The 10,734-nt window shown below is 54.1% G+C and overlaps 2 protein-coding genes across 2 annotated transcripts; both read left to right on the top strand.

Moving 5' to 3' along the window:
- Window positions 1–960: 960 nt before the first annotated feature.
- On the top strand, window positions 961–5,248 carry MRI1 (methylthioribose-1-phosphate isomerase 1). The gene is made up of 6 exons (XM_007954374.2): window positions 961–1,092; window positions 1,173–1,411; window positions 2,173–2,348; window positions 3,986–4,162; window positions 4,244–4,468; window positions 5,121–5,248. The coding sequence occupies exons 1-6, from the start codon at window positions 961–963 to the stop codon at window positions 5,246–5,248; spliced, it is 1,077 nt and encodes a 358-aa protein (XP_007952565.1).
- A 1,351-nt stretch (window positions 5,249–6,599) lies between these two features.
- CUNH19orf53 (chromosome unknown C19orf53 homolog) lies at window positions 6,600–9,394 on the top strand. The gene is made up of 3 exons (XM_007954373.1): window positions 6,600–6,693; window positions 6,797–6,852; window positions 9,257–9,394. The coding sequence occupies exons 1-3, from the start codon at window positions 6,600–6,602 to the stop codon at window positions 9,392–9,394; spliced, it is 288 nt and encodes a 95-aa protein (XP_007952564.1).
- Window positions 9,395–10,734: the final 1,340 nt, after the last annotated feature.

The following is a 10,734-nucleotide window of genomic DNA, read 5'->3' as shown; positions in this document are numbered from 1 at the left end:
GATTGGGCAATCTACTTGAGTAGAGATACCACTCGCAAACCCAAGAAAGGGTCGCTATGAATCTAACTGACCTGACGGCAGAGTTTTGAGTTCACTGTCTCAGGCCCAAGGAGGATGCTTTGAAAGGGACCGGTGGAAAGGCCCAGCATTCTGTTGGAGTAAAACTGGTAAAGCCAGCAGAAAATAGCTGCTGCCGTGGCATCCACCAGAGGGCGCCCGTATGCCCCTTCCCCTAAGCCGTGGAGGTCGAAGATCGTTAACTGTTGGTGGAGCCCTTGGTGTGTGCCAGGCCCTGTTCAGTCACAGTGGCTACAGCAGTAACAAATCCTGTTTCTCGGGCCAAAACCAAACTGCCATCCAGTGGATTCCGACCCCTGGCGACCACCATTGGCTTTCCGAGGCAGTAAATCTTTCGGCCTCAGACGGCCCTCTGCCCTCCAGCCTTGGATCCCCACCAGGATGGGAAGGTCTTGCCTGCAGCACGTAAATAATCAGGCACCTTAGAGCCCTCAGTCCATGCGGTGATTGACATGTGGCCGCCTTAACTTGAGTCGTCATTTTCGCGGCCTTCAGCTTGTTAGGATGCAGTGGCAGTATCAAGACGCTTCAACTCCGTCTTGATGACTTTGGACAGTCGGGGAACTTCGGGGTGCCCATCTGTAATTTGGAGGTGATGCCATGACCACCAAACTTAGGTCAGTTAATGCTAAACACAGCTCCTGGTCCCCGATGGGCGCCCTCCTCCCAAGTATGGTACCCCTTTACAACGCCGAGCTAGGCGGCTGACTACAGCTTGGAACACGGTCGGTCACGTGGGCGGTGGGTCTAGCAGCTCTGAAGGGAGTCTTCTTCCGGGAGGAGCCCCGCCCCGCTGCATGTTCTGGTGCGACCGGGCCCCTCCCCACGTGCGTGCCGGGCTTTTTGACCCTACTGAGCAGTGGGCTCCGCGACGGCTGCACCATGAGTCTGGAGGCGATCCGGTACTCGCGGGGCTCGCTGCAGATCCTCGACCAGCTGCTGCTGCCCCAGCAGAGCCGCTACGAGGCAGTGAGCTCGGTGCGCCAGGCCTGGGAAGCCATCCGCGCCATGAAGGTGGGGCTGCGTGGCGGAGCTTGGGGAGAGGGGAGGCGCACATCTGACGGCCCTGACGCTACCGCTCCCGGCCCCTCCAGGTGCGCGGGGCTCCGGCCATCGCCCTCGTAGGCTGCCTCAGCCTCGGCGTGGAGCTGCAGGCGGGCGCCGGGGGTCCCGGGCTCGCCGCTCTCGTGGCCTTCGTGCGTGACTCACTGGGCTTCCTCGTCACCGCCCGGCCCACCGCGGTCAACATGGCCTGCGCCGCCCGCGACCTGGCTAAGGTTGCGGCCCAAGAGGCCGAGCGAGAGGGCGCCACGGAGGAGACGGTCCGGGAGAGGTAGGGGCCGTGTGCGGAGCTCGCTGTGTGCCAAGCAGTGCTCTAAGCGGAAGCTGGTGACTGTTATACGCAGAGGCCCATCCTACAGTTTGAGAAACTGAGGACCCACATTCTTCAGCTGCTTGTCCATGGTCACACAGGCAGGGCTGAAAGCCAACCTCGAGGAGACAGCAGCGTCCCTGCACTCAGCCCCTTGACTGTTGACACTGGATTTGCCCAGCTCTCTAATGCCTTGGAGAGCCTTTTTCAGTTTCTACTGCTCCTCGGGTTTTGCTTTTGAGGAATTGTTTCCTGGCTTGTACCCTTCCCTGCCCTCTTTTTTCCTCCCACTTGTCGGTCCTGGCCGGCCACACAGACCTTCCCATGTTTTTTGACCTCCCAAGCTTTTCCTACCTCACGGCCTTTCTGTTTGTTTCTTAAGGGGCCAGGTCTCTTAGGCTTCTCTGTCTTTGGCTATATAAAATCGCTCAGCCCTTGCAGACCCCTAATTCTGTGGCTTTTACATTGTTTTATCTGCTTATCTGCTCCCTCCACACCACTGTTAGCTCCACGGAGGCAGAGTGTCTTGTTTCTTCTGTGCTCCCAGGGCCTGGCACAAAGGAAGTCCTCAGGGAACGTTTGCTGTAGGAGTGAGTGGGGTGACATTTTGGTGGCTGTGGCCAAAAAGGTCCAGGCCTACAGTGGCAAGAGGCTTGGAGCAGGAGGGCTCCACACAGAGCACAGTTGGGCTCCATGTGCTGAGAGCCCCTTACTGGCCCCAGGGTGATCCGCTACGCTGAGGACATGCTGGAGAAAGACCTCAGGGACAATCGGAGCATCGGGGACCTGGGAGCCCGCCACCTTCTGGAGCGAGCAGCCCCTGAGGGCGGCAAGGTGACCGTGCTGACCCATTGTAACACTGGTGCCCTGGCCACTGCTGGCTACGGCACAGCTCTGGGTGAGTGGACCTGTGCGGGGCAGTGGGGAGGATCTCTGAGGGTCCTCCTTCCCTCTGCCCCTCCAACTCAAACTAGTCAAGCCTTTTTTTTTTTTTTGCTTTTGCTACAAGAAGAACTCCAAGCCAAACTCCTTAACTCACAAAGTGCGTGAATTTATTAGCTCTTGTCACAAATGCTCAGGTAGTTGGCTTCAGGTATGGCTGCGTCCAGGGGCTCAAACAGTAACATCAGGACTCATCTATCCCTGTCCTTCAGTTCTGTCCTCCATGGTGGCTTCATCCTCAGACTCCACAAAGGTTGACAGAGGGTCTCCCAGTGTCTCTACACCAGCAGTGGCAGAAATCTTGTGTCTCAGGAGCTCAGATGGGGTCACCTGCCCATCATGGGTCCATCACATGGGCCCAGACTGAGCCGTATACCTAGAGAGTGGGCGAGGTGTGGGCTCAAGAGGACCAGGGAAAGTGGGTTGTCAGTTACCTGATGCTGCTGTAACAGATACAACACAAGTGTGTGGCTTTAACAAACAAATGTATTTTCTCGGTTTGGGGGGCTAGAAGTCTGGATTCAGGGCCAGCTCTAGGGGTCCCACCTCACCCAGGGCTGTCGGCTCCTGGGGAATGTCCTTGTCTCTTCAGCTCCTAAGCTCCTTGGTGGTCTTCATGTGGTGTGTATCTTTCCCTACCTGTTTACTTAATCTGCTCTTATATGTATCAAAAGGGGTTGATTTAAGACATGCCTACACTGATAGTGTCTCATTAACATAACGAAGAAACTCAATCCCAAAAGGGATTATAACCACAGGATACTAAAACCAAACTCACTAGAGCTCCACCAAACTCAAAAACCAAACTCACTGCCCTGATCTGACTCTCATAGAGACCCTCCTTGGGTTTCCAAGGCGATGTCACTACCGAAGTAGATTGCCTGACCATCCTTCCAAGGAGTGGCTAGTGAGCTTGAACTGCCAGCCTTCTGGTTAGCAGTCAAACGCCTTAGGCACAGTGCCACCAGAGTTAGGATTTGCAACACATACTTTGGGGGCTATACAGTTCAATCCATAGCAGGAGTGGTCCCCCCAAGGAAAGATTAGGTTAGTTGTGACCAGGAGAGGGGGCAGTGGGTTCTGGGAGTACAGGCAGCAGGTTCCCCAGGTTTCTCTACCGTTCTGGTCCCTGGAGATTGAGGCTGTGATGGCAAGACTTTTGCCTTTCATTCATTCACTCAAAAAACATTTATTCAACATCTGCTGTGTGTCAGGCACTGTTCTAGGCTTGGAGACACCACATTGAACAAAGTAGACAAATAACTCTGCCCTAGTGGAACTCCCGGGAAAGTGGGAGCACTAAGATAGATAGATAGATAGATAGATATGGTGTGTTAGAAGGTGGTAAGAGCTAAGGAGGAAAAGCAGAGGAAGGGGATTGGAGGTGTTCAGGAGTTGCTATTTAAGATCAAGACTGGAAAGACTATTCCAAGAAGCAAGCGTGAAGATGATAAGGGAGTCGTGCGGGTGTCTGGGAAGAGGGCTGACACTCTGCCTGCGTGCCTCCGATCCACACCCCTGACCATCAGCCCCCCTGCCAGTCTGTCCTTGTCTGGCTCATCCCAGCCCTCTCTGGTGGGACGGGTCCTGCAGGGGTGATCCGCTCGCTGCACCACCTGGGTCGTCTGGAGCACGCCTACTGCACAGAGACCCGGCCCTACAACCAGGGAGCCCGGCTGACAGCTTTCGAGCTGGTGTACGAGCAGATCCCCGCCACCCTCATCAGTGACAGCATGGCCGCTGCTGCCATGGCCCACAGGGGCGTGTCAGGTCAGTAGGCAGGGCATGGGAGGGCTGGGTCCCGAGCATTCAGGGCCCAGGAGTGACCCCTGACATTTCACCCCCTACTAGCTGTTGTCGTGGGAGCTGACCGTGTGGTTGCCAATGGTGACACAGCCAACAAGGTTGGCACCTACCAGCTGGCCATCACTGCCTTGTACCACAGCATCCCCTTCTACGTGGCTGCCCCCAGCTCCTCATGTGACCTACACCTGGAGACGGGCCAGGAGATTGTCATCGAGGAGCGGCCAGGCCAGGAGCTGACTGATGTCAATGGGGTCAGGATTGCAGCACCTGGTAAGCTGTCTACTCAGAGAGGGTCACCACAGCACCTGAGCACCCCCATCAGGTGCCTCGGCTCACTTCACACAGGGACTAGTGATATTTAGGTCATTGTTGGCCTTCTTTCTAAGGAGCTCTGGTGGCAGAGTGCTTTAGGCATTTGGCTGTTAACCAGAAGGTTGGTGGTTTAAACCCACCAGCCACTCCATGGAAGGAAGACTGGGCAATCTACTTCCATAAAGATTTACAGCCTCAGAAACCCAAAGGGGGTCGCTATCTGAGTCGGAATCAATTTAATGGCAGTGAGTTTTGGTTTTGTTGGCTTTGGGTAGAGGCAGCTCCTTTAAGCCATTTATTCTAATAGGAGAATTACAGAACCAGATTCCAGGATAAGATTCATGATGTTATAACAAGTTATGAGGCCATGAACGCCTTGCTAGTGCTGCACCTCAGTTTTCTCACCTGAAGAAGAACTAAGAACTGGGTAGATGCATGAGGTTTCAGAGCCTTCCTCGTGGGCAGCAGCGGTCTCGGAAAGGCAGGAAGTCTTAACTAGTTGCTACTGGGCTGTGGAAAGCCTGTGCCATCATGCAAGGACACAACAAGCGCTTACGAACAGCAGACTTACCACCCCTCACTGTGCCTTGTCTCCCCTCTCTGCCTGCAGGGATTGGGGTCTGGAATCCTGCCTTCGACGTTACCCCACACAACCTCATCACTGGCGGCATCATCACAGAGCTGGGCGTCTTTGCCCCTGAGGAGCTCCGGGCAGCCCTAGGCACCACCATCTCCTGAGAGGGCACCTGCATGTACCCCAAAAGTAACCAATCTGGCTTTCCCTACCATAAAATAAGTTTATGGAACAGCCAGCCTGGAAGCTGACCTTCCTTTTGCAACCACACTTCTTCCTAGAGCAGGGAGAATGGACTAGGCTGTCCAAGTTCAAATTCCAGCTCAGCCAGTTTTCCCACTGTGATCTTTGGCAGTTCATTTTATCTCTCTGTGTCTTGGTCTCCTCAATTATGAAATGGGGACATATGATGCCACTCCTCGGAAGGAAGGTTGGACAATCTACTTCCGTAGTGATACCGCCTCGGAAACCCAAGGAGGGGTCTCTATGAGTTGGGTCTGACTTAATGACCCATAACATGATACTAGTGCCTTCCTTTCCAGATCGATACTTCAGGTGTAAAAAGTGAGTCCAAAACAATAATCAAGATAAATAATATTTTAATACAGTATTTTTTTTTTCAAATCAAAATTAAATTAAAAAAAAAAAAAAGCAGGATGAAGAAAATACCAAGGTTTTAAATAGAGGATCCCACCCTGCAATTAAATGTCTTGGCTTTAATCATCTCACCCCTAATACCAGCCCTGGTTCCAGTAAATTTATTTACAAAAGTAGGCAACCACCCATGGGCTGCAGTTTGCCGATTTAGTTTTCTAAAAAGTTAAAATATTTTTAAGTGACTAAAATACATTAATTGCTGAGGTTTGGGGCACCCTTGTTGTTTTGCACGAGTGTCTCGCTTGCCTTACCCTGGTCCTACCGTGGACTGAGCTGTCATATATAAAGAACATAGACAGTTAGTTGCCCAGAGACCGGTAAATATTAACTTATTGTTACTACCTTTCATTCAGAATGTTTGCAAAATGCTGGCTATTGTTGGCTACAGGGAACCCTCGTGGAGCAATCGGCAGAAACATGAGGCAGTCTGCATCTATAAAGATTACAACCTTGGAATCCCCATACGGCAGTTGTACTCTGCCCTACCAGGTCGCTATGAGTCAGAATCCACCCTAGTGGCAATGGGATTTTTGTTTTATGGTTGACTACACTGCAGGGAGCTCTGGTGGTGTAGTGCCTAAGGCACTTGACTGCTAACCAGAAGGCTGGCGGTTCAAACCCACCAGCCACTCCTCGGGAGGAAAGTTGGGCAATCTACTGCCGTAGTGATACCCTCTTGGAAACCCAAGGAGGGGGCGCTATGAGTCGGTGGGACTGGGAGGCACATAACACGCTGTGCGTGCTGTCCCTTTAACTCTGTGCCACGCTGTATCCCATGAGCCTGTGCGCCCCTAGCCCCTGTGTATTGCATCCTGCCCTGCTTGTTCTTGCCCCGCCCTTTCCGGCAAACGCGCGACCATGGCTCAGGGGCAGCGCAAATTCCAGGCTCAGAAACCCGCAAAGAGCAAGGCGGCGGCGGCCTCGGAGCGGAGCAAGGGCCCGAGGAAGGGGGGTGAGCACCGGGTCGGCGCCCAAGGAGGGGCGGTGAGGCCGGGATTTGGGGAACGAGGTGGTCCCAGGGCTTCCTGGCTGAACGCGAGCGCGTCTTTTCACAGGCCGTGTCATCGCCCCGAAGAAGGCGCGCGTGGTGCAGCAGCGAAAGCTCAAGAAGGTGAGCGGAGGCGGGCGAGGTCGGGCCCTGCTGTGTGATCCTATCTTTCCTCACCTGTGCATTGGTACAGGGATCGCACGTACTCATCCACGGACCTGGTATAAGCAGGGCCTGGCGCGCAGCTAGTGTTCAAAATACGTTCGGCGCTTCGGGTGTTATTTTCCTCATAGCTAATGGAGCTCTGGTGGCGTAGTGCCTAAGGCATTTGACTGCTGAAGGTTCAGAGAAGGCTGGCGGTTCAAACCCACCAGCCATTCCCCGGAAGGAAGGTTGGGCAATTTACTTTGGTAGTGATACTTCCTCGGAAACCCAAGGAGGGTGTCTTTGAGTCGGATCCGACTCGAGGGCAGTGAGTTTGGGTTTTGTTTTGTTTTCCCGGGATGCCATGCAAAGGCGCTCTAGTGGCGCGTTGGTTAAGGCGTCGGGTTGCTAATAAAAAGGTCAGCGGTTCGAACTCACCAGCCGCTCCTCTCGGGGGAAAAAGGCGAGGTAGTCTGCTTCCGTAATGAGTTACAGCCATAGAAATTGTGGGGCAGTTCTGCTCTGTCCTGTAGGGTCGTTATGGGTCAGAATTGACTCGATGTCAGTGGGTTTAGTTTTGGTTTGGAGTAGAACTCGGGTAGGGAGGTGGCCTGGGGAAAATTGAAATCTTCAGCTCTGTGAAGGCCGAGCTGGGTCCTAATCCCAGCTCCATCGCTCGCCAATGTTTCTTTGCCCTCAGCCTCTTACCTGCTCCTGTGAAGTGGTCGCAGCCCTAGCCCCTTTCTCCTGGAGTGGTAAGGGCTCAGTACCTTGGAACCTATAAAGTGCTTAGGACTGTATGGACTGAGCTGCTAGCTCACCCTACACAATAACGTTTTCATAGTTACTGTCTCTAACTGCATCTTTGTATGTAGGTGAGTGTGTTTGAGCCGGTACGTGAGTTGCAGAGAGGTTTCAGCCATGGTTTTGATGGAGTCAGACCTGGGTTCAAGTTGTGTTCCACATTAATCTTGAGCAAATTGTTTGGTCTCCCCAGAGCCTCTGACTTGGGGTACCCAGCAGCCTGATTGCCTGTGCCGGGGATCACAGGCCTCTCACCCTGAGCATGTCCAAAGCCGGCCTCTGATCCCTGCCCCTAATGTGATACTGCCATGGCCTCACTTCACAGAGTCCATCCTTCAGACACTCTTGGGGCCATCCTTGATTTCACCTCTTTCTCCTACATCCAGACCTGATCCCATCAGTTTGCCTTTAGATAAAATCCAAGGTCCATCACCTACTTTCTCACTCCTCCTGCCTTACATAGCCCTGGCCCCATCAACTCCCACCTGGATCAGTGCTGTGGCCTCGGCTCTGGTCTGCCTCCCACCCTTGTCCTTCCCCACCCCCAGTCTGTTTCCCCATACAGCAGCCAGAGGGCACCTGTGAGAACCTGGGTCAGGTCAGGTCCCTCCTTTGCTCAGAACCTGCTTTGCTAGGGTACAAGCCCAGTCCTCCCTGCAGCCCACAAGGCCCTGGACGCCCCTTCTCAACCTCTGTGCCCTTCCCTCCCCGACTCCCACCCTTGTTGACTCAGTTTCAGCCACACACACGCTGGCTGCTTAGTTGCTGCTTGACTTCCAGGCACGTTCCCACCTCAGAATCTTGGCACTGGTTGTTTTCTCTTTCTGGGTTCTCCTTTCAGACACCCACCTGCTCCCTCCTTTAAACTCAAGTTTGACTTCACACGTCACCCCCCAGAGGCCTTCACTCATGACGGCCCCACCCTCACACCTCACCCCATCCTTTGTTTTTCTGTCTGTAGTAGCTGTCGCTGACTTACTTGTTGCCCTCCCAACATGTCAGCTCCCCAAGGGCAGGGATTTTTCTTAGAGTTGTTTGCTGTTGTGTTCCCAACTCCCAGACACAGAGTTGGCTGCCCTAGGGTGATCGTTTGAACTCCACAGATAGGATAGGGGTCAACTTGGAGAAGGTGATTAAATTAAGTGACCAGTTTTGGCACCAAGCACGCTTGGGTGTAAATCCCCATGCCTTTACTTGCTGCGCCTCTCCACCGGTCAGCCCTGGTTAATCTGTAAAACAGGCATAACACAGGCTGAGGCCAGGGGCTCTGGAGCCAGGCACACTGATTCCAGCTATCCACCACTCATACGGGGCAAGTGCTTTCTCAACACAGGAACCACCAGTTCCCATCTGTAAAGTGGGGACACACATGGGTTTAGAAGCTGAGGTCCAGGGATGAGAAGGGTTTGGAGTAAGGGCCCAGAGCATGTGAGGCAAAAGCAAGACTTAACTTCCCAGCCACCAGATGCCCAGTCCCGAGCTGCTTAGTCCCTGCAAGCTTCCAGCAGGGAGAACGCAACAGGCTAGGCTCTCCCTCTGCCTGAGGTCCCAGTCTGATGCCCCATGATTGTCCCCTCAGGACCTGGAGGTTGGGATCCGGAAGAAGATCGAACATGACGTGATGATGAAAGCTAGCAGCAGTCTACCCAAGAAGCTGGCGCTGCTGAAGGCCGCAGGCAAGAAGAAGGGGACAGCCTCTGCTAAAACGCCCTCCTAGAATCACCACCCAGTGGAGGCTAGCACGCAGCCCTGTGGCTGAGGCTCAGACCTGTGCACATGGCCTCGTGGGCTACACTCTGGGAAGGAAAAACTCTGCTCCCAGGACTGGGCGGCACCTGGACTTTGTTGGCAGCCCGGCCCACAAGCAGGTCCCAGGTGCAGAGGATCAGCTTCCTGGAGGAGCGAGAACCCAGGGATGGCCGGGAGACTGCTCTTGGAAGCTTTTTGTGTCCCCAGTTCTGTCTTTGCTAGTTTAACCCAAAGCAATAAAAATTGGCTTTGTTGTCTGCCCCACTGTGACATGATTCTGTGGAAAGGCCTGTGCTGAGGCTGGGGCCAGCGGCCCTGTCACCCCAGACCAGCACCTGCACTGATGGGAAATGAGCCCCAGCAGTTTCCACAAGCAATTCCCCCTGGCATCAGTGTTAACCACAGCCTACCTCCCAGCCCACATGCCCAGAGAGGGACAACCGAGCTTCCATACCTCCAGCTTGGAAGCTGGGCACTCGGGGAAGTTTTCCTCTGTGGCTCCAAGTGACGTACCTCCTGAGCCACCGGCCTCCTTACCCATCTGCTTGCCCTCCACAGAGCAGGGCACCCCACCAGTCTGCTCAGGGCTTGGGACACTGTCAGGGACAAGCCAGATGTCCTAGGAGCCACTCCTCTAAGGAGACAGTGATTCCGCACCGCTGCTACCATTCGTTAAACATTTATTGTGCACCTACTATATGCCAGCCCTTGGGCTGAATAGAGCTAAGAAGTGACCATCTAGTTGGAACAGCACAAATACACATAGGCTAGCAACGGAAGAAGCTAGGCAGACCAGGATAGCGGGCAGTTTTTAGTCAGTGGCCAGGAAGTCCTCTTGGATGAGTGACATTAGCAGAGATGAGAAGTTACCAGGTGACCTATGCAGATTTCCTAGGATGAGAGCATCCCAAGCATGAGAACAGCAAGTGTAAAGCCTTGAGGTGGGACTCCTGGGTACGACTGAAGGGAGGCTGGTGTGGCTGTATGAGATTAAAAGGAGGAAATGTGCAGGCAGGCTCAGTGTGTGGCACCCAGTAGCATATAGTAGGTGTTCAGTAAATGGCAGGTGCCTACCTTCCCAGCTGACTTCCTCCCTCCTGAGTTAAGCTCTAGTGGGGGTAAGGGCTTGAAGAGAGCGGGGGCAGAGGGCAGGACGCGGGAGCCTCTGGTGGGAATCTGGGCTGCCCAGGGGAGCCTGAAGGATCCTGTCTTCATCCTCTCCAGGGGAAGGGGCTCAGGCAGCCTTCATAGCCAAAGAGCCCCAGCAGCCCCAGAACTGTCCTACTTGATGGACTGAGGGTGGAGGAA

The sequence above is a fragment of the Orycteropus afer genome, unplaced genomic scaffold (assembly GCF_000298275.1).
Source record: "Orycteropus afer afer isolate SDZICR_OR568_19922 unplaced genomic scaffold, OryAfe1.0 scaffold00460, whole genome shotgun sequence".
NCBI classification, from domain to species: domain Eukaryota; kingdom Metazoa; phylum Chordata; class Mammalia; order Tubulidentata; family Orycteropodidae; genus Orycteropus; species Orycteropus afer.
Note: the sequence above shows the minus strand (reverse complement) of the source record. Positions and strands in the feature narration are given on the sequence as shown.